General features: G+C 44.4%; 1 protein-coding gene across 3 annotated transcripts in view; it reads right to left on the reverse strand.

The window, feature by feature from the left end:
* Nucleotides 1-1,560: 1,560 nt before the first annotated feature.
* The window catches only part of reck (reversion-inducing-cysteine-rich protein with kazal motifs), a 59,023-nt gene continuing 36,596 nt past the window's right edge, over nt 1,561-23,987 (reverse strand). Inside the window, exons 11-23 of one of the 3 annotated variants that reach the window (XR_008414216.1) lie at nt 21,649-21,861; nt 21,445-21,581; nt 18,233-18,376; nt 17,983-18,171; nt 17,208-17,330; nt 14,979-15,150; nt 14,360-14,549; nt 14,091-14,292; nt 13,952-14,025; nt 12,091-12,246; nt 9,839-10,592; nt 4,338-4,473; nt 1,561-2,030 (exon numbers count right to left, since the gene is read on the reverse strand). Coding sequence is in view for 1 of the 3 variants with exons in the window: in XM_053860706.1 (XP_053716681.1) it covers nt 10,371-10,592; nt 12,091-12,246; nt 13,952-14,025; nt 14,091-14,292; nt 14,360-14,549; nt 14,979-15,150; nt 17,208-17,330; nt 17,983-18,171; nt 18,233-18,376; nt 21,445-21,581; nt 21,649-21,861 (1,822 nt within the window). In the remaining 2 variants the exon portion in view is untranslated. Of the gene's footprint in view, nt 2,031-4,337; nt 4,474-6,377; nt 10,593-12,090; nt 12,247-13,951; nt 14,026-14,090; nt 14,293-14,359; nt 14,550-14,978; nt 15,151-17,207; nt 17,331-17,982; nt 18,172-18,232; nt 18,377-21,444; nt 21,582-21,648; nt 21,862-23,987 lie in introns of those variants that run through there. The other 2 variants (XR_008414215.1, XM_053860706.1) reach the window with 2 other exon arrangements.

Below are 23,987 nucleotides of genomic sequence, written 5' to 3' on the forward strand. Positions count from 1 at the left end.
CAGATGGGGTCGGTGATGGAGGTGTAGTCGGAGCTTTAGACTCTCAAGAACGACAAAGTCCAGACGCACAAGCCAGGAATGTGGCTCTTCTACTTGCACGTGATGAAGCTAGAACATGACGCCCATTGAGACTTGCTTATGAGAGACATGCCAGGGAAGTATCTCAGCTCAACTCTGACTGGAGTCCAGAATTATGGACCACCTGAGCTCTCACGTTAAATCACCCTCTCCTTACCACACATGATAGACAACTCAACATGGCATCGATTTACAATGAGAAATATGGGTTCTACTCTGACATGTCCAATAGCATGTGACTAGAGATGAGGAGAGCGCACCTCACTGCTGCAAGTGACACCGCCGAGTTGCCCCAAATCCCTCTATAGTTATTTAAAATGCTAAAAGAAGTAGCAGTGAAGCTACATGAAAAAAAACAAAAAACAAGTGTCCTGGCACAAGTGGACAAGGACCCCAAAATATTGTCAATATTTGCTGCGACTGCTAAAAACTGGTCTTGCTGAAACACCAAAAGGAGCAGCAAGCCCCAGTGGACCACAGTGAGGAGTTGGATGAAGTGACGTTTGTCCTGTTCAACTTGGAATTAGTTCTTTCTGAGATTCAGATCACGTTTATAGACAGTTATAGTTTATATGGAGTTCTACAGGTCCGACACAAAGAGAGTCATGAAGAGTCTAAGTTGAAGATGCTCGTGTAGAGTTGGGGCAAAGTTAGGGAGGCAGTGGTCTGGATGGATACGTGGAGAGGAGAGACACGACAAGAAGGTCAGCAATGGGAGAGGAAGACAACTGTTGTAGGTGCATGGATGAAATAAAGGAGGACATGAGGAATGAATAGATGTGACCAGGGAGGAGGAGCAAGGTAGTTAAGGCTGGCTTGTTGAGGCAACCTGCTCTGAGACAAAGAAGAAAATAATGGGTTAACTGATGCTAATCCTCCTGGGTTGCAGCCCAACAACTAGTGTGTCTATATGTCCAGTTTTCGGGCAGATGTTCCAGTTTTTAATTCCTCCAGACACAGAGTCCCCCCCCTTTTTTTGGGGTCAAAAGAACCTACATTTATCGCTAAAGGCAGTAAGGGTGACCCGCATGTGCACTGCATTCTGTCTGTAGGATGCGGAAGTACCGGAGGGAAGGGGGCTATTGAAAGGCAGGCTATCACTGACAAGCATCAGAGCAGCAGAGGTGCTGTGGGTACGTCTTCCCTGCCGCTTATTCGAGAAGCAACATCACCTCAAGATGACTCAATATCCACCGGAGAGCTCAAGTTTATCACATACACACCTATGTGGACAGCTATTTTTTCTTCAGTTGCAAAGAACACACTCTTTTTATTGGCTAGGTATTGAAAACTGTGGTCTTAAGATTGATTTCTGTTTATTTAGTTTTTATCTAAACTCCATTTGCACCTTTCAGGATCATAAAAGTTCTTCTTTCTGAAACTGTGCACCTTGAATAAATAAAAATACCGTGGCCATAAACTTCTCCAGAATTATTTTTCTCTCCTTTTTATTCAGTGATATTATAATATACAAGCGGCTGATATGAGTTGTCTCCGACGTGTGGTGGGCGTCTCCCTTAGAGATAAGGTGCACTTGGGGAGTAGAGTCACTGCTTCTCTGCATAGAGTCGGCTGAGGTGGTTCTGGCATTTCATGAGGATGCCCCCAGGGCGCCTCCCTCTGGAGGTGTTCCAGGAACAGCCAGCTTGGAGAAAACAGAGGGGTGGACCCAGGACCAGGTGGAGGGATTATGTCTCTTCACTGACCTGGCGAGCGTCTTGGGATCCCCCAGTCGGAGCTGGTGGATGTTGCCCAGTAGAAGGGCAACAGTGTCAACCAGTGTTTCATGTTGTCATGTAGAATATTCTATTGTTTTAGGGAGTACACAACTCCATAAATCGCAATTATTTACGCTTCCCTAAATGCTGCAGAGTCCTCCTTTTTGGTGCTGTGGAAGTGGGCTGCCTACCAGGAGACACCTGGGACACGTCTCCATTCCAGCTCTGGCCGGACTGAAAAACAAGTTAGCAGAAATTCAGAGTTAGCTTGGGTTTAGCGGCTCAAAAATGTGGACGTCCGACCTTCAGCCCTCACTCAGAAGATGAGTTCCTGCTCACTACAGAAACATGAAAATGAAGTGTGTAAGAACGACGGCCACTGAATGCAAACATCGGACTGAAGTGGTGCCAGCTCATGAATCTCAGGCTTGGAGGTTCATGAAGCCTGTGGAACGGTTCAAACCACCAACTGAAATTTAGGTCTTAAATGGGCCATTGCAACATTGGGCCACCAACTGTAAATATCTGGTTTATAAGCTCTCCAAAAGCAGCTAGCTTGAGATTCGCTCGCCACTTGACAGCACCGCACTTGAAAAAATCCATTTAACGACTCACAGAGGATGGCCCTCGATACTCAAGTTTGTTTTTCAGTTCAATAAAATGCAACTTCACGTCTCCTACTTGTGTGATTTCTATCGTAGCGCCGGGCGTAGCATTGTGTGGTCGTGTTTTTCTCCACTAACGTTATTTGGATGTACTTTTGCATCAGGGAAAAGTTTAACTTGAGTGGGTTCTGCATCAATAGATGAGGATTATGAATGCGAGTCAATGTCCGTATTGCAGTAAAAATGAAGACTGAGTTTTATCAACCGTGGAGCTGTTCTGTGTGGAATCAGCCAGTTCTTTATGGGCTTCATTGAATCTGCAAGTTTAAGATGGCAAGAAGAAGAAAATTCAAGACGTCTTCAAGGCCAAATAAAGCACCCATTGACAGAAAAAGTTTCTAAACGTTTTGGTTCCAACTTCATGGAATGGCCATGATGTGTTTGAACACAGTACCAAACTTAGTTCAATGTCCCACCGAAATAGAAACATGTGACACAAGGACACCCTGCACGCCAAGTTGCATGTTTGCCAACCCCAGAGGTTAGTAGGGGAAGGTTCCGCCTCCCTCACTTCTCATTGGCTAGAATGCTTCTCTTCCCTTAACCCTAACCTTAACCAATTTCAAATTGAGTTCCCGTAATCTCTGGACTATAAGCCGCTACTTGCGGTTCAGACCATGAGGCTAATATATGTATTTTTACAGGCTAAAGAGCGTCATGCTGCCAAAATACTGAGCCTTGTCACATCAAAGCGATGAAATCACATTCATTGACATTAAAGCGCTCAAAATGTGTTGTTTTTGCCCATGTGACCGCAGCTTTGTCCTTGGTGCCAATCTCCTGGAGTCCAGAGATGAGAAGCAGCAGCTGAGACCAACTGTGGTGTCAGAACACGCGGGCAAAACCAGTGCATTTTGAGCAATTGAATGTCAATAAAAGGTGTGAGGAGTTGATGATTCCAGTTCAGAACATTGCCCAGTTTGTTTCATGAGTCCGTTTCCATGCTGGACTTTTTCAAACTAGTTTAGAAGTGATCCTCATGCATTTTTAAGCTGGATACACCATTGACCTTCTACGGTGCAGACAGCACCACTGCAACCGCACATTATGGACAGCTGTGGCTTATGTATGAACGAGATCCGAACGTGAGATGATGTTTTCGTCGCCAAATGAAATGGCCAATCCATCCCCTACCTTCCTGGGATCTGCCAGGTCATACCACACGCACATGCTCAAGTTAGTGTCTTCAACTAACCTCTGTATGTTTTGGGACTATGGGAGGAAACCAGAGTTGGTGACTTCAGTCGTCCAGGGCCCAAACCAGAGAGATAGATCAAGCAATTCAAAGTCATTCCCAGCTGGAGACCAAAAGAATCTCTAAACAAGACATATCGACATTTCTGCGTTCAAAACAGAGAAAGGGCATCGGTCATGAAGATTATAGATCACATTCTCATCCGTATTATTGTTATTTTCTTGAGTCTCGTGTGAGATATGAATCCTTTTTCTGAAGGATTTACCAAAAAAAGGCCATGTTTCCCTTGCAGTGAAATAGGGTCATTGTGTGCGTGTGTCTGAATTGCACCACTTCACCACCGACCCTTTCGTCGGCCTTCTCATCCTCGTCTCCGTCGTCTCCGTCGTCTCCGAACTTTCAGTGCACTTCAAATATTTAAACATTTTGCTGAACCGGTGCGTTTGCACCATGGTGTTTGTGTTTGACACAAGTGAAGAGTCACATTTCTTTTGACGTTAGCGACCTCTTTCCATTTTTCCACCTGTAATGTTTACTCAAATTCAAACTTTGCCCCCTCACAAGAGTTCCATGAAGCTCCATGGGTAAATAAGTGACTGCTCAACTGTGTCTGTGCACAACTATTTATCCAGTACACCTCACTAACATGCCACATCACAGTGGCAATCTATTGTTACTTACTTGTCAGTCCTCGTGCATACAACAGAGCGTCTGGTTGTAATACTGCCCCCTACTGTTGAATCACTTTCTGTCTATCCTCTGGTGTCCAGCCCTGTTTCTTCAGGGCAGAGTTTGCTACCATGAAGCACAGGATCACCTGTGAAGAAAGACATGAAAGCCAATCTAAGGTGATCAAAGGAGTCAGAGACAACACTAAGAAGATGAGGAGGCATAAAAGGGGCATCGCTCTCTTCCAACCTTTGTCTACGGGAAACCTTATAAAACCTTATAAAAAATAAAATAAAATAATGGTGTTATGACAGATCGGGTGAATGGGAACAACCTGGGCATATTGCTGATAGCCACTGGAACATCAGTCATCACCACCGTCTGGCTGATAAAGGTCATTTCGTTCATCTCAGATACGGACCAGTTTTCACCTCTGGCCAAGTTCTACCTCACAGTGATGATCTATGCATGTGCCACAGCGGTGATTCTGGGGTTTATCGGAGCAGCATGCTATTCCTGCAGACGTTGATGTCAGGAGTCATGAGTCACAAATGACCGACAACTGTGAAGGTGATGTTATCGATGCGAGGAGCCAGTTCAACCACTGTCCTGTAGGGGGCCCTACAGGTTGTGTGAAGATGTGGGGGTCCTGGAAAGCCAGATCCTCATCTAGGATTTAAGTCCACATTTGCAAGTTGAAAGGATCAAAGAAAAATGAAGAGATTTCAACCACCCCAAAGATGCGATTATAAAAAGAAAAGCAGAGCGAGGAGTCGTAGTGGAGATCAAGTCCAGGAGCAGCTTTTTCAGCTGCACTGTTTGTCAGTAAATCCTCATATTGGACTTTCTAATGCTGCTGGGAGAAAAATAGAGGGTGTCGGCCTCAAACCGCTGAGGCTAACTGGTTCTTAAAATAAGAGCTTGGACATCTCAATCTGTTTTGCATTGAAGCAGCATGGAAGCTTCTGTCAAGCCCAAGTCCTCTGTCGTCTTTCACATTCAGCTCCAAATGCAGGGTGAAAAGACAAGCCCAGTGAAGACATCTCAAATGAATCTAACAAGACTCATGCTGTCATGTTCCTTTGCTGAAGCTGTGTTGAGTTTTCTGTTTTATGTCCAGATATAACAATAAACTAGATCACAGAGGCTGTCGGCTTTATCATGGCAAACTGAATCGGCTTGGTGGTTCCACTCAAGTAACGCATCATTTTTTACTGCAGTGGGAACTAGCTGCTAGTTCTTGTTTTCATTGTTTGTGTTCCATATGTCACGTTGCTAAGTTGTGACTGAGCAGACAAATCCTTATGACATATCTTGTCCGCCCTGGTCACTCCCAAAGAAAACCTGAGCCTCTTTATCGCTGCCACCTCTGACTTCCTGTCCTCATGTAAGAGCTGCTGTCTCTAACCCACACATCATGGCAAGTCTGACCACTCTTCCACCCTGCCTGCACTCTCCTCTTCGCCTCTCTTAACCTCTGTCCATCGCTCTGTATGACTGATCCCCCTCTGATCTCCTTCATCTTCCTCCTGCCTCTCTCTTCAGTCTTGCTTCTACTGAGCCTCATACCTCTTCTCTCCAGCTTGTGCCTCCACCTTTCCTTCTTCTTCTACAACTCCTCTTTACACTCTACAGATCACTATATCATCAGCAAACATAATGGCCTATAAAGGCTCCCCCCTAACGTCATCCATCAGGCTGTCCATAACAAGAGCAAACAAGACAATGCTCCTACTCTTGATCCCTCCATCCTGACTTCCTCATACAGTCCAACTCTTTCTTCAGATCCACAAAGACTGAGTGTAATTCCATCAGACCTCCTCTGTGCTTTTCCATCAACATCCTCAGTGTAAATAGCAGATCTGTGATCTCTCTCTCTGATCATGAAACCACACTGCTGCTCACCGATAATAACCTTCACGGTGTGACTCATCAGCTTGACCCCTCAAAAATTGCTCCTCTCCTATGTTTTCAGCAGAGAGATCTCAATGAACAGTCTGGTCTGGGTCTGCCTCTTACTTCCATCTTGCTAGTTTCCTCTACCTGATTCATCCTCCACCTTTTCCAGTCCTCTTCTCTTTCTTCATTCATTAGTTCCTTGACGTATCCAGTCACCTTTTTCTTCCTTCCAGTCTTCCATACCACTCACGATACCTGACTGCACTAAGCCATTTGCTGGACTCTCCTCATCTCTCGTAGTTTATTTGCTTCCTGATCCATTTCTGGAACTGGACACACCACCACCAAGTCCTCCTTCCTCTTCCCTGACAGAAGACTTTACACTTTCTTTGCAGTTCCCCCACCATTACGGCTGCATTTTCCCAACACAAACCTCTGAAAAACATTCTTCCTGCCTCAACTTCCGCCATTTAAACTCAAGCCCGTCTTCCTGTCCCAAGTCACTCAGCTCACCTCTGCCCTTCAGCACATCCTGCCACCTCCCTCTGAACTCCTCCGTCTTGTACGCACACTTCTTGAATGAACACAAGCATGTCGAAACAAAACACAAATGTGTTGTATTGCATTTTTATTATTCCTTATTCTTCCTTGTATTGACATTGCAGTAGCTTTAGCAGAGACACTTGAGATATCAGGGAACAAAGACATTTAATTCACCAGAGATACTGGCTCTGTGCGGCCCTACAAGAAGTTGATCAATAACTAATAATGACACTCAGTCCGAGGTAAATACATCACCATATTCTTAACAGTCCTTATCACATGCTGGCACTTTAGTGTCGCAGACACCTTAGCAATGAAAGAGACAATCTGCTGGCTAAGTAGCCAAATAGAAATATATATAAATCCGTTTGTTTTCAGCAGCACAATGAGTGAATGAACTCATGTTGGGCAGCCATTTTTAAAGGCTTGTAACACTGATGCCAGATAGAAACCTGTTTTAAAATACATCAAGCCCCACTGCCAGACTGTACTCACGTATCAGGTGGTAATACTCCATCAACTTGAGTTAACCCTTGCGACAACACCCTTGTGTTTGTTGCTGTGGCTCCACATGTGGATGCTGTACTTTACTCAGCCAAAGCGAGTAATGCGCATCTTCTGCAGTTACACATTTACATGTAAACAGGAATATTTCAATAAGTTTTGGTGAAAACCCAATTTTTCCTGCCCGAAAAAAAAGTCTGGCAAAGATGGAGATTTGGGAGTTTTAGGGTCTTAAACATCTATAGTGAATGTCTTTTAAATGCATTTTATAGGTCCCTGCTATTAAAGTGGGATCTTTACATTTACACACAACTGGAGGTGCACAGGCTAAAGGTCCATTTATGAGAAATTGTAAAGGGATTTCCGCCATTGTTATGTCTGCTTCATGCCTCATTAGAGCTATGCATCGGGTAGAAACAGCAACACTGCCCCCGTGGTTACAGCTGGTACTGCTCCATTTGGTCCGTGTCACTAAGCTTCGTGGAAACTTGCAGAAATACGGAAGAAATGTACATAACACTGAGCATGAATGGGCCTCAAGGAGAGCACGCACGTCACCAGTTTCACTGCATGATGGCACTCCACAGCATATTTATGCAGTCTAGTGTAAAAACTTTTTTTAAAAAAACAATGTAGTCTGTATGATGTTCCTTTTGAAAACAGCGAGCAAAACTGTATACACAGCATCAGCCTGAGAACAAATAGAAGGTTTAATTCACTTCAATTCATCAGAAGGGTCAGTCTTTTAATTTCCATGAGTGATTGGTTTATGCGTCGTCGCTGAACAATCACAGGAGAATTGTTGAAACAATCCAGCAGAGCATTCAGGAAATCAATATGAAAAGCAAACCTGAATCCATCGATGCCAACCATTAGCATATTTGTGTCAAATCCATCTGCTTAAAAGTCTGAAGGCGAAAACATAGTTCATCGACACAGACGTTGTAATGTGGCAGGATTAATCGTACAAAGATTCGACCTGTGAAACATGATCGCTCTAGTCTGTGAGGTGAGGCTTCAAACGTAACATGGAATAAATAGAAAAATCCTTCAAAGGTCCCGGAAATACTGATAAAGACCACGTCGCTAGAGGAGAGTTCCCTGCTACAGAGCTGCCTACACAGTAACACACCAACGTACGAGTCATCATTGTCATCATGCAATAAAGGAGACACATTGTTTGAGAACATACATATAAAACATAAAGACAAATCTTCAAAAATATCATGTTATTGCATTTTCATTAATACTTCATTCACACCCGAACTGGACTGTGGGTAGCGACTGGCTTGATTGTCCTTTGGTTGTCAGAATGGCTTGAGTGAATATTTACAGACAGGCCTGGTCCCTTTCGTCTGAAAACTACTGGCCTCAAAGACCCACCGCTGGCTCACTTTATCTGAGGTGGTGTTCACCGGTGGCTTCACTGGAACCAGCATCAAGAGCTTTGTTTTGGAGTGTTTGCATGATCCATGGGGTCAACAGACCTGTTTAACAGTCGGCGACGTCAAAAAAATGTGTGCATTTTGGCAATGGAAGTGGCTCTTAGCGCCATCTACACAGACATCCAGTTCAGTTAACCAGCGCTTAGTCCTGTTCAGGGTTGCGGGTAGTGCTGGAGCCTATCCCAGCGGTCAAGAAAACACCCTGGACAGGTCATTTTAGTTTGTCCAATTAACCTGGAGAGCATGTCTTTGGGCTATGGGAGGAAACCGGAGTGCCCACAGAAAACCCACACAGCCACAGGGAGAACATGCAAACTCTGCCCAGAAAGGTCCAGAGCTAGATTCAAAGCTTGAACCAGCTTGCTGACAGGCAAGTATTCTGCGATCTGTCTTCCATCTATCATAGTGTGCTGTCTTTTGTAGGTAACCCTTTTGGGAATCTTGAGGAACAACTGCACTTCGCTCCACTTCGGTTGCCAAAATGCATGTGCACCCATAGAGGTTCTGCCTTTTACTTCATGGGCAAATGGGATCACGGAACAGTACAAGGACCCAGAAAGCAAACTGGATGCAGATTCAACCAAGGTCAGGTCCAGGGGGCAGCAGGTGAAGTAAATCTCATCAGAGAACACTTCCCTAACTGAAGAGGTGCTATCGGGTCAAACAAGAAACATAGTCCTGGGAGTCTTCCGAGCTACCTGGAACACCTTGCCAAGCTTCCAGGAGGCATCTCAGCAAGATGCCGGAGCAACTTCAACGAGCAACTCTTGACAACATGGGTCATTTGAGAGCTTACGACTGAAGACATCACACCGACTGTTCAGACCAAACTGAATACGAAACAAACTACTAGTTAGTTCCAATGACTGCATTTCAGTTCTTGAGTAAGTAAGTTTCAAAACTGTTTCTTTTGCAGAAAGAAATAAAAGTGAGTCTCTGAAAGACTAATAGAATGATGCGTCTGTATTCTGAGCTGGGCTGGGTCTTGGTCCTGGTCTTGACTACAAGCTCCGCCCTTCCTTCCCGGACTCGTGAACAAGACCCCGACATCTACTTTGGATCTCCAGACATTTTTCTCCCCTCAAAGACAGACAAATCCAAGAGAAAACCAAAAGAACCGACCTCAGTTCTTTCATGCCGTCCGCCAAGGCGTCGCTGACACACCACATCAGATAAAGTGATTCGGCAAAACTGGACTAAACAACAAAACAAGATTGTCAGATCATGATCAGACTTTGGAGCCGTGCGACGGCAGCCAGCCGCGCTAACACTGCTGAGGTTCAAACACTTTCATGCACAAATACTGGACAGAAAACAATTCCGACCCCAAAAAAATGAAGCCTGAGCTACATCAAGTGACATCAAAGCCACATCAAAGGAAACACATTTACACCTGGATCTAACAGCCTTCAGCGCTGAGCTTGTGGAATCAATAGATTAATACTGCTGGTATAAACACTTCTTATAGATCTCTCTCTCTCACACACTCACACACAGAACACTGAGGGAATATAAAGCTCATCCTGCATAATACTGTCCTTGTAGAAGCTTTTTGAGCGATAAGAGCTTTTGACCTTCTTGATTGTAAGACGCTTAGGTGAGTCGGCCGCAGCCGTCGTCCACAGATTCCCTGAACCGCCTGTCAGTCCAAACCTTAGCAGCCGGCGGTGAGGCGTGGACTCATGGTGGCAAAGACGCACAGGATGAAAGAGAGGGCGGCGTGAAGCGGAGCAGGTGCCCCCGCCGAGGAGCGGATGGAGGAGGTCTGGATCTTGGAGGCCAGGAAAGCAGAGAGGGGTACGTGGGAGACGAGCGTGGGGCTGCCGTAGTTGATGAGGGAATCAATCTTCTCCGCTTCCTTACTGCAGGCTTCGATCTGAAAGCACAAGCACACGGTGACCTCGCTGTACCGTCTCCGTGTCAACTCGCCGCATCGATCGCACAGCCTCCTCACGCTCATGACATTACTCCACGTTTCGTCTATACCGCAGACGTTCAGATCGCTCCAACTCACTCGGCTCTTATCGACGAGATGGAGGAGATCAACGGTCACCAGAGTAATGATGACAGAGCGGAGCCTTTGTTTTGCTCGCCTCATCTTTCACGCCGGCTCCAGCAAGGTGAGTTACATCACAGGACACAGAGGACGCACCGGTCTCAATAATACGCGCCGAGGTGGGTGTGTTTCCGTGGGTGATCAATGAAGAGCACGGTGTCATTTCAACTCCAGTCCTTTTCATTTCTCAGAGCTTGGCCAATTCTCCACGCTCCACAGTAAAATTCGACTTTGACTTCTGCAAGTTTAAAGTTCATCTACCACATTATAACTACTTTTAACGCTGCACTTTCAAACCTGCTCAAACATGGGGTGATTTTTCAACCCTTATTTTACTGTTTAGATTCATGTCTCCTCTTCTGTTCGGGTTAGGATTTCATCAGGTGACGTCTCATGGTCAGTTAAATTTGCTTTATTGCAACACCAGCTTTATTGCGGTATATCTCGCCACGAGTTGCTGGTTCCTTTAATGCACATGCGTGATCAATACGCTTTAGCTGATTATAGAAATGTATCATGTTGGTCAATGGAAGTATACACTAGGCTCGTATGTTATATGAATTTCATTTTATTTATGAAATATAATAAATGTATTTAAAAATGACAAAGCATTCTGTATAAATTGGAAATATATATATATGAATATTTTCTGACTTTCTCTTTCTATAGAATAGTATGATAGTTTTAATATTATAGCTATATAATATTCAAATTTCATATATATATAATATATAAATATATATATTTTCTGTCTTTCTCTTTCTTTTTTTCCCTCCAATTTTCATAAATAAAATAAAGAGGCTGTGGGCCTCTTAAGACTTGGCTGTTGAATTCATCTGGTTTGATGATAATTGTTCTGACTGTTTTTATGTTTTTCTTTTTTCCCATTACCAGCTGATAGACTTGAATCAAATGAGGGTAAGGCACAAGGAAAAATGAAGATGCGGAGAGAGGGGTGGAGAGACTATTGGAGGTGAAGAAGCGAGTGAAGGCTGCACGGAATAGATGGTGACAGTGATGAGAGCTGCCATGATGGATGGTTTAGAGACTCGGGAGGCAGAGTCAGAAGAGTCCGAAGATTCTGGGGGTTTCAGTGGGAGTGACAGGTGAAGGCCAAGGTGAGAAACAAGTTCATGAGTAGGATGTGTGGAGAAGTTTGGACACAGTGTTGGCCAGAGGGTTTAGACATGTGGAGATCAGAGACCTCTGAAAGGAAATGCCAAAGAAAGCTGAATAAAAAAGTCTTCAAAGTTTAATTTAATACTGAGAAACTGACCCTGAAGTAACAGGAAGCCCCTGAGGCAGATAGCTGCGTTACCTGCAGGGCTGTCGGGTGCTCCTCCACTGGTATGACAAGAACAACCAGCTCGTGGTCGATGCTGAGATAGCCAAAGACGTCGCACTGAGGCACGGACACATGGAGCCTCAGGATCTGCAGGACACCACGGACGGTCACCGGCTGGTTCCTGTTCAGCTAGACGACAAGAGTGAGAGGTGAGACAGGACTCTCTTTCTGTTGGTGTGTGTGGCTCTTCTGCTGTCAGAAAGCGTCGCAGGAACTCCTGTCCCGGGTTTAAGTTGAGCAGCAGAAGATGGATGAATGAATGATGAACACACTCAAGACAGTCTGTCGCGGCAGCGTTCCATTCTGCTGTCAAAATGATGCATCAGCATTCGTAAACAAGTCAACACCATTAAAAACAAATCAGAAAACATAGTTGGCCCCCTGTCACTCACACACATTATCATAACATAAATAAGCGCTTGTTTGTATGCCGCTCAAATGAAACAAGAAAAATTATTGTTTTCTTTATCATCTTGCACGTGGACTGACACTTGCAAAACAGTGATGACTCAGCAACAGGAGAGAAGAGAAGAGGAAGGGACAGAAGAGGAGAGGAGAGGAGAGGAAAGGTGAGGAGAGGAGAGGAGAAGAGAAGAGAAGAGAAGAGAAGAGAAGAGAAGAGAAGAGAAGAGAAGAAAAGAAAAGAAAAAAGAAGAGGAGAGGAGAGGAGAGGAGAGGAGAGAAGAGAAGAAAAGAAAAAAGAAGAGGAGAGGAGAAGAGAAGAGGAGAGGAGAGAAGAGAAGAGAAGAAAAGAAAAAAGAAGAGGAGAGGAGAGGAGAGGAGAGGAGAGGAGAGGAGAAAAGAGAAGAGAAGGCTGGTAAATGTATGCCTGGACCAATACTTTCAGCAAGATTTTTGATTTGTAGATGTTAATGACATGCTACTTGAGAGTACTTCAATGAGCGTCAAACGTCTTAAGGCAACCTCCTCCTGAAAAGCACAACACAGGAGCGCGACTCTGCGCCAGATGCTCACCTTGACTTGAAAAGGATTTTACAGAGCAACTGTAATCACATTTTCGATTGAGGAACTGAGGCTTTTTTCTTTCAAATATTATTTTTAATATGAGATTGAAGCAGCATGAAAACTGAAGGAATGAAGGAATAGGAACAGACCCAGAACTGATCCTTGAGGAACCTCACTGGTTCGCTTCGCTGTCCTTGCTCTCACATTATTTGTGTCACAAGTTTGTGTCGTTTGTTTCAAAGGCCACCGCTAGACAACAGGTAATGTTATGCTATGCAGCTTGAGCAGGAAGCAAGGTCCACTTGAATATGACTGTTGAATTTGTGATCAGCCTTTGTTATTTTATTTTATTTTATTTTATTTTATTTTATATTGGTGGGATCCCCACTGACCATGGCAATAAAGATGATTCTGATTTAGATTCTGCTTCTGATTCAAGAAGTGCAGGCACCATAAAACTGCCAAGGTTGCTTCAAAAAATAAATTTTAATCTCAGTTAATCGCACCAAAACTGAGTTGCGACTAATAGCAAATGAATCACACTTTTAGTGTTTGTTCAATATGTAACTTAGAGGAGTAACTTGGTCATTATTGTGTCGATAAACTCTTCCTTTAAGTTATATTTAGAACACAAAAACATGTGGGATTACTTAGCCATTAATCTGGAATTAACTCATAGATATAGCAGACTCTAACAAGCCTAGCTGAGAATGTCATCCTATATGTAGACAGGAACCATTAAATGGATATATTGTTGTTGTTCAATTCTGGTTCTGAGAAGGTTCCTCTCTGGTCGTGACCCACCAGATTTAAGGGGCGAGCCTGACCTCCACTTTACCCTCACAATGATTTAGCATGTCTCTCTTACCTTGGAGAATGTGTTCATCTGCTCTTCGTTCCAGAGGATCAGCAGCATGTTCCCACAGATGGGGCAGCAGGCACCTGCAGCAGAAGCTCACATCTCAGGCCCAATGTTTGCTGGCACAACTGACTCCGCCTTCACGTACCGGGCGGGTAGACCGGCTGGCAGCCGGGCGAGGAGAGTCGGGGGCAGGTGATCATGCTGCAGGCAGAGTCTGCGGCCACAGTGCCCACGGCCTGACAGGGGCCTTCGTAGTCCACCGCCACCCGGTCGGAGAAGGCTTCGCACACGGAGCTGTAGGTCTCTCCGTTGTGGCCGCACACGAGCTGTTGCTTCGTGCAGGAATTCTGAACACAGTCGAAGACTTAGCGCTAAGTTACCATGGTGGCAAGCGCGAGCGTGCGTGAGACGTACTTGACAGTGACCCATGAAAGCCAGGGTCTTCCCGCTCTGCAGCAGCTGGCAAAGACTCTCGTGGGTGAGGCCGTCGGTGTCGCAGGCCGGCTCCACGCTGTTCTTGTCGCAGGGGAGCTGCCGGCCCACGCACTCGTACTGCAGGCAGTCGGACGAGTTGCTCAGACACACACTGTACTTCAGGACGCACCTGGACACAAAGATGATTATTCGCATGTAAATAAAAGCGGCGTAACATCGCAAACATCCTTGATCACCATGGCAACCAAATAAAAAAGCTCAGGGCCAACCAGGTGGTAAGCAAATTTGATTTGGCTCATACTTTCTCCGAGCTGTGTGTTTCTGTGTTGAAATTCCTGTCGCTGGTGGGAAAGTGAAAACAGGCTCCACACAACAACTTAAAAGTGCCGGATCCATCTTTGAGTGCCTTTCCAGAGATGCCACCACCACTGCCGCACATTCGTCATCGGGCTGTTGACTTTGTTTGGGGCAAAACAGAAAGATGCTTTTGATAACCCCCGCTGAAAGCCTTCGAATAACCATTTCTCTTTCACCATTCCAACTGCTGTTCGGCATTGTCCAGTGAGAGGGCAGAAAGCTCCACGCGCCGACGACCCACCTCTGGTTCCTCTGGCAGGGCTTCCTCGCACAAGGGTTGTTGAGGCGGCACTGGCCGTAGACAAACTCGTTGTCCTTGAAGCCCTTGCAGCGAGCGATGCAGGCGCTGGGATAGGTCCGGCCGTTGGAGGCGCACACCGGGACGAAGCGGTCCGGACAATTACACGGGAGACCTGGAGCAGAGCAGATGGCAGTGATGAAGAAGCCACCAACCGCAGCTGCTGGTCAGGAACATCAATAGTTCGGTCTCAAACTTGGTCAAACACTAAAATAACGCTAACTTCTCCGCCTCTTCACGACGGCATCTCACTGGCACAACACAGAGAACCTTCTGCATTTCAAGCTGCTTTCACTGTCAGTTTGATTTTCTGTTAAATAAAAGCTGTCGCTGAGCACTGAACCCTGAATCGCATTCAAATTAAACTACTCCAGTATGATTATGATTCATCTGCAAACTTCTGGTGCAGATGGTTGATTCTTACGTCTTAATAATTCTGAATATTTATAACTTCATTCTACCTTATTGCCAGTGTATCTGCTGATGCAGGAAGTAAACACAGTACCTTACGATTTAGCAAAGTGAGAACTGAGATACAGAGGATTGTTAGCACCAGTTCATCTCAAGTATCGAACCATTGTGTGGCCCCTCCCATTGTTTTAGATAAACTGTGGTGCTCAGTAGAATATACCTGGTTGTGAGCTTGTGTCTAGGACAAACTCCCATGACAACCTCAGTATCGTCACCTCTGACTTCAGAGTCTCTGATCCAGACCTAGGCAACGTGTGACCTGGGGGCCACGTGCAGCTTTTTGGCATTATTCACATGACCTTCACCCTCATGAAGCTAAACTATGAAGATGGTCGCACTTCTGACAGCCATGTTTATTCTTTATTATTTTTTATTTTTTACTCATCACTATTACTACTTCAACTTTAAATGTTACGAAACATCTTCAGACAACGACCACATTTTCTCTTTCTTCCTTCTTTTCACTTTTTTAAAGTATTTTTCATCCATCAAAATTAAAATGACATTTTTGTGATTTGGGTCACACACTTTTTCGATCACAATTTTACCTTGAATTGTGAATACAATATACTGCATATAAAATCAAGTAGTACACCGTCACATGACAATTTTAGCTCATTTTTAATGTCATGGTATAATTTGACTAGTGCCGTAGACATCCTTTACGTATAACTATTTTTATTTCATTTTGTCCTTGTTATTATATGAATACATATATACGTATATTATAAGTATAGACTGTAAATATATATATTATATCAATATTATATCCCATTTTCTCTTGGCCCACCCCTGCCTCTTATCATGGCAGCAACCTCTACTGGCCTATAAAACTTCCCTTTCCCCTGACAACACAGATCACCTCTGACAGTTGTTGCCACCTGCCTACGCTCTCTTCTTCACCTTCCTTCATCTCAGGCTATTCCTCTGGATAACTGACCTCAAATACTGCTTTGACTCCCCACCCCTCCCCACCTCTCTTCCTCTCGCCTCGCGCTCATCCACACACATGTATTCTCTGTTGCTGCTACTGACCTTCACATTCCTTGTCTCCCCACCTCCTCAGCTTCTTGTCTATCTCCGCTTTGCTCACATTACAAATCACTAGTGAAGGGTTGATGAAGTTTCATGAAACAGAGTTCTGATTTTCAGAGGCTTCTGTAAAACGTTTGGACTTAAACAAGTCAGAAAATTCAATGTAACCTCACATCATTTCTCAACCAAGAGCGCCATCTAGCGGCCTCTGAAAATGAGGACACTGTTTCACCAACCCTGCAATACTGTTTCATGATACCTCATCCACCCATCACTAAAAATCACTATATCGTCGATGGACCACCATCCATCCACTCATCATCCATCTTTTCTGGGGTAAGTGATCCTCAGGGTCTGGCCTGGTAAACAACATTTGAAAAATGAGGCTCGTAGTCCAGTGAAACTGTGAGCGGCTCCTCTTCAGGTGCTATAGGGAGTGTATCTTCTTCTTCCACTATGACTTCTACTTCAACTGCTTTATTTTTATTTTGATGAAATTGTGGGAAATAAAATGTTTAGGGTTAAAAAAAAAGGAAGAAATCCTGCTGAAATCATATCTGCTATTCGAACCTCTCAATTGTGAAGCCATGTGACGCCCCAGAATCCAACCAAGGTGTTTTTGTTTAAAAAGAAAATATTAAGCACTGTTGAGTCGTGGTCACTAACCTGTGAAGTGTCGGCGGTCATCGTCGGAGCTGTCTGAGTGCAGACATTCACTGTTGGAGCAGATGATGTCGCCGCCGAAGCAGGAACAGGTTTGGCAGTTCACCCGGAAAGTGCTTCCATGAGCTGACGGTGAGGATGACGACACAAATAACATCAAGAATGACGCCAACACCAGTGAAGTTCCTGGGCTGCAGGACTGGTTTTGGATGTAACCATGAAATTCGGGGTAGTGACTATTCTAATTCTGTACACGTAAAAAAGATAAGTCGTTTTTAGGCTTTCTGTAGTCAAGTTTTGGGTTCTCATCTGCTGAATATCTAGCTGCCGCTGTGGAGCGATGGAAGGATGATATCCATGGGTCTAGTTAGCAAGTCGAGCTAATGAGAATTTAAAATATAAGAGGCCTATAAGCCAGTGCTTTGGTGGGTTTTACAGGTCCTGCCTGAAAAGAGTAGGAAGAGAAGGAAACTAAAGCCAAACACTCTGGCACACCAGGTTCATCTTTGTAGTCTAGTAATGGGTCTCTTTTCCACAAGCCTATCTTAAGCACCCACCAAGTGGAGTACCCTTTTCAGGAATGTCACACGTATTAGTTCCCTTATCGCCCCCCATTGGGGCCACTCCCAAAGCGCACCAAGAATTGGCCAGGGCCGGGTTATTTCAGCCCCTCAAACCCCCATGTGTGGGTAACTACCCGACACCAAGGGACCCGCCCGCCCAGTGGAAACAGGCCATGTAGGTCATCAGGGATGCAGCCGGAGACACAAAGACTCACTCTTCCTCTGTCCTTGTACGATGCACGGCCTTTCGATGTCCACGCAGGGCATCTCCACGCAGTTCTCCAGACGTCCACTGGGACTGCAGCTGCAGACCTCGTAGCAGCCAGCGGGCCCGGCGCGGGTCGGCACCTGGATTCGGGTGTCCTGCTGCACCAGGAACTCCGACGCCTCTCCCAGTTTACAACCTAAAGCACACGGAGAGTCAGACTCCGGTAAAAAGGCGAAGCAAAAGCCAGCTGCAGCTACCTGGGACGCAGAGATACGGCTGACAGTTGTACTCGTCCATGCAGCCCCTCCTGTTGACCTGGCAGACGTGGTTACTGGGGCAGGGGTTGGGGTTACACGGGTGGACCACTTCATCAACCATGCTGTTGTCCAGAGGACTGGGTGCTGAGGGCAGACGAAGATGAAGTGATTCTCCCTCCCTCAGGTGGAGCGGTTCACGGTGAGTGAGCACGAGTCCTGAAGGAGTTTCTTTATGACAGTGAAGCAGGCTGGTTTTCATCGTTTTTAAACTTCTCTCATCAATGTTAGGACTCCTCTATCCTCCCTTCCAGACTAGCCAACAAGCAGCACAGAGGCCGACCGCGCCCCCAGAAGCTATGAAATCTAGCAATATAGAAAACACACCAGTGACTTTTCAGTTTTATTCCTAATTTAGAATTATTACATTTATTCCTTTGAATACAGTCTAGCTTCTTTGTGAATGTGTTTTTAATTATGTTTGTGCGTTTCATTTCTCACAATATAAAATGATCCTATGGTCACTGTTTGAGAACATTTCTTGTTTTTACATATTGATGTTTGAATTTGAATTTGAACTTTTTTTTAATCGTGCCTTTGGATTATAATACTTGTCATGATTCAATCAGATTAAACTGCCAATTCATTATTTTTTTGCATCTATTTTTCTTTTATTCAGTTAGTATGAAATAAAATGCAATATTTCCCTTATTTATTACCATTTGTAAATCAGATAATTTAGTTAGATCGATAATATTGTTACTCATTCACACATAATGTTACATGTTCATTTGTGACATCTGTTTCTGTTTCCGACTTTAAAAGGGCCCTAAATTGCCCGTATGAAAATGTGTACATTTGAAGCTATATCTTGCTTCAGTTTACAAAAAAACTGTCTTACGTTGCAAGAGCAACAAGGACTACAAAAATGGCTGCTGCGCCAACTCACTCAATGACAGATCACGCTAACCTCTCTGTCGATAAAAACAAGACATAGGTTGCTGCATTTCTACACAAATGGTAGCAAAAAATCAATGTAACATCTGATCCCATGATCCTTTATGGGTTACATGAACAAGCATTGACTGCCTTTATTGTGGGTAAAATGAATCTGCGAAAGAGAACATTCAGTGTCTGTTTGGGTGAAGGTGACGGTCCATCATGAAAAAAATACAAATAAAAAAATACATATAAATAAATATATATCTGTATATAAAGTGTCTTGTTTGCTGAATACTACTTCTCAAAAAAAAAATTTCATGTGTCTTCAGCAAACAAGACACTTTATTCTTCCGGTGCCTTTGGATAATGAATGAGCCACCGCAGCAAAAGTGAAAGTTGGGCAGCCCACACGGATTGTAAATCATCACCCAGGCTTTCTTCTCCTCCATCTCTTAGCCTCAGTACTCTCCTCTTCTCCTTCTCCTTCCTCCAACGTGGTAATAAAGAGAACTCTTGGGGACAAACTTTGAAGCCACATCCTTATAGAGAAGAAGTGGTGTTGGAATTGGACCTTGGGAGGTGTCAAGGGTGGAGATGATTTTGTGTGTGTCCTGAGTGCCCGGAGTACAAGCACCATCTTTCTCCCTTGTCTGTCACATGTCTACCACTGTGCTTGTGGTTGACTGGAGCCCATCTTAGCGACTCATGACACCAAGTCCACTGACACCTAGGGTCAACTTCAAGTCATCGATTCACCTCTGCATTGTGGGAGAAAGCCAGTCAATGAGACAGCGGTGAGTCTTTCGAGGCTCTCCCCACAATAAAGTCAGTCAAAGCTTGTTGGTACTTGCACTCTCTGATAAAAGTGGAATCACGCTGGTGCGAATTAGTCGCGAATGTTGCACCTCATGTGCACTGGATGTGATCACACCATCACTATATCTGTTAGCTCTGATCATGATTTAGTATCACGAAACGCTGGCAAATTTTCCCAAACACTTCCGTCTTCATCAGCTGACAGACGGGTTCATTTGCGTCTGTTGATGTTTTTGCAGCAGCTTACGCGGCTGTGATCATCAATCATCGCACGCCTTCAGATGATGATAGCAGAAGCGATTCTAATGATTTGTTTTTGCTTCATATTTTCCCCTCGGCTTGTTGAGAAGAAGCCTAAAGCACAAACCAAATCTGACTGTACAAATGAGGCAGCTAACTTAAGAATTAGCAAGGACACACAACTCCTGAAAGCATCCAGAGAAGGAGTGAAACACCTCATCTCCAAGGCAACGCTGTCACAGCACACGTGTTTTAAGATCAAAGCCACTTCCTACAACGTTCCTTTGATGTCAGTTGTGATTCCTAAATCATTTACAGATTTGAGAGCACTGACACTAGTGATGGGTAGATGAGGCATCATGAAATAGTATTGCAGGGTTGATGAAACAGTATCCGAAGTTTCAGAGGCCGCTAGATGGCGCTCTTGGTTTAGAAATGATGTGAGGTTTCATTGAATTGCTTGTTCAATTCCAAACATTTTACAGCAGAGAGCACCATCTGGTGGCCACTGAAAATCAGGACGCTGTTTCATGAAACCTCATGTCATCTAATCTAATCCAATCTATCCATCACTAACTTGTGTTTTTAGTCTGTCCTCCAAATATACAACACATCTATGAGGCAGATCTTGTATCTCCAGTGTTTCACCTTACCCTTTGATGGTACGTGTTCCGGTGAAAGCCAACACATATCTCACTTGTGCCATATTAGTTCTTAGCTTGTCAAACTTGTAGTCAACCGTCAACGCTAAAACAAAATACACGCTTTTGATAAGAATAGAAATGGAAGTTCTGTCTGCCAGTAATGGTCCGGAGTGATGTGTTTTGTGGGGACATTCGGTCGGACTTGTGTGATGCTAGAGGAATGAAAATCATTTTGAGTTTGGTGGAAACTATGGGGAAAGAAGTCATGAATTTGACTCCCGGTGAGGGCCCCTCGTGTTAATCCATCATGCAGCCTCCTCTGTCTGTCTCCATCACTGAGAAAAGGTGCACAAGTGTTTCTTGAGAGAAGTGGTGTGGAAGATGCGGAGGAGAAACCACGGATGTCACTGGTGTGTGTGCTCAATAGGCGTCAGCTAATGGCGATCTGCAGAGAAGGAAACTGTCCTCTTCCCACGACCCAGTTTTAATGTTTCTGAAATGGCTTCATGTGTCAGCGAGGGCTTTGGATCTGACTCATGGAGCCATTTAGAAGTGTCGTCAATAGTGACTCACTGAGGTATCTGCGAAGTGGGATGCAGCGTTCCGGGTCATCGATGGGCGACAGCAGCTCACAGATCCGCTCCGGCGTCTGACCCTCGTGGAAGCGTTTCCTGTCTCCACACTGGGTCAGGATCTCGATACAGTCGGACCTTCAGAACAGAGGAAGCGGCGGTTAGTGAGGAAGCCAGCGAGGATCCAGGGCGACGGCGGACGTACTTGCATATGAGGCTCCCCCTGGACTTGCTGTGGCAGGGTTTGATCTGCAGGGAGCAGGCCACTGCCTTCCACATGTCGGGCAGACACTTGTTGATGTCCAGCACCGGGATGCTCATGAACGGCATCTTGATCGCGCCGTTGGACCACAGCTTGATGTCATTCATCGCTCCCTGGTCGGATTGGACGTTGCAGCTTCGGAAGAGCTCCGTCGGCCTGGCGGATGAAAGCTAAAATTTAGCTGCCGGCAGATAAAAACAAACAAACAAAAAAAAAACATTGTGTTGTTGTGTTGATAAAGTAGCAAAGAAAAACCAGCGGAGGTGAAGGACTGTCAAGTGTGGAGACGTTTATTGGTTATTCAGTCCATGGCTTCTCTCAGTCTGACAGTTTTAGGACGCACTTTCACAAATTGCTGACTGATAATATTCCACTGGAAATGAGATTTACTCTAATGAAAGTGAGATCGCTGAGGTTTCATCTGACCACGGAATGTGATTGTTCTGGGACTGACAGAAGCGCCGTTTGAGTTCAGTGATTCTGCTTCTGTTTAACCTCTTTGGACATGAAGTTGTCATTTAAAACACCATTCTATACATTCTGTTATACATTCATCCCTTATAAACAATGCTGAGATGCCAACATGATTCAACACAGGTCTTTAAACTCTTAGAAAGTTTATCCTCCAAAGAAGATTCAAACTCCACCTGGGAGAAGGGAAACATGGGTTTGTCTTGATAGAACTTCACTGCTCTTGCCCCCAGATCTTCTGCACCCAAACACAGAGGTCTCATGGCTCAAGAGTTACGCAGGCTTCTCAGTATTGTAACCACTGAACGGAGCAATTAAAAATTGTTGAAGGAGGAAACAGGAGCCTTCCAACAAGCTAATGACATGCTAATGCATTTCGATGGCTAAAAAATGGACAAACGCTTCAGGCTTTAGCAGTGAGGAGCCAGACAGAGGGAGTGTGTTGGAGCGCTTGATGATTGAATAAACATTGAACAAAAAAAAAAAATCAGATACAAAAATATTCATTTTAGTAAGAAGGATAGTTTGTGGGTGTTTTTTTTACATCTCCAGCTTGAGACTCACTCAAAACCATGCTGTGACCGTCACTGTCAGCGGGGAGACCACCTGGCTGCTCAGCCCTACACAGGCTGGCTAAGATACCTTGTTTCAATTTGCAGAAAAACTCAAGCGTAGTCAAGGTGTGAAAGTATGGTATTGTAAAACTGTAGCACAGTTTAAAGCATTCACTGTCTCACTCTTATTACACAATTGATTTTAGTGTTATTACCATGTTATAATGTTGAAATTTCTAGTCACTTTTTTGTGTCTTTTTTATATTTAAAGAGTGAAAAACATATATTATTGTTGAATAGTGACACATATTTGACATGTGTATGTACACGCACATGTGCTGTAGATGTGATGGAGATTTCTTGTGTATTTTATTGCTTCTTGTTCTTGTTTGTTTTTGTTGTTTTGAGTGTTGCAGTACAGCACATTGAATGGCTTGGCATGTTCAATCATTTGGTGTTTTAAATGGAAGTGTTTGGTGCCTTCAATCATCCCAGACGGAAAATGTTCACCGTTTTTGAGGTCACCAGTTTTTACTGTTCATTTGATTCGATTGTTTTATAAGGTAAAATATGCTGAGATGAAAAGCAATGAGCCAAATCTCCTGACTGTCGTGAGCAAAGAGATGATGTGTCGCTACAAATTGAGTTTGGGATGAAAGCCACTGACTGATCACTTTTGCTGGTGAATGCATGTGAATCCAGCTACAACACATTAGCTCTCGAGGAACTCATTCACACGCAGGCATTATGCTTTTAAGAACTTGAGGTGCACTTTAAAAACGTCTAGCAAAATATTTGTGTTTGTTTACACAAAAAAAAGTCAGTTAAGCCAATAAACATTATGTTAGCTTTCACAGAATTCGCTGCACACGTAGCTGTGTAGTTCATAACATCCATAAGTAACAAATATTGATATTATTGATTCAAAATATTTTGCCAAATGGAGAATCTTTTCATTCACGTCTGAATTTAAGCACTACCCATTAAAAGTGAATTAAAACGCTGAATACAAAAACATCTCTCGTCTTGTATTGATAGAATTCCTGTTTCAGATTCAAATTGAAGCCTTAACAAACTGCACTTTTTTCAGTTCTGCTGACTGCCATGTGGCTCTTCTGACACTAGGTGTCATCAGCGAACACCACAGGATGAATGGGTGAAGACTAGGGCTGGAAAGGTCCACTTGTCCAGGACGTTTCCTTCGGCTGACACAACAGGCCACAACTTTAAAGCACTTGACTTCAAAAACTATAGAGG

This window comes from Synchiropus splendidus, chromosome 3 (assembly GCF_027744825.2).
Source record: "Synchiropus splendidus isolate RoL2022-P1 chromosome 3, RoL_Sspl_1.0, whole genome shotgun sequence".
NCBI classification, from domain to species: Eukaryota; Metazoa; Chordata; class Actinopteri; order Syngnathiformes; family Callionymidae; genus Synchiropus; species Synchiropus splendidus.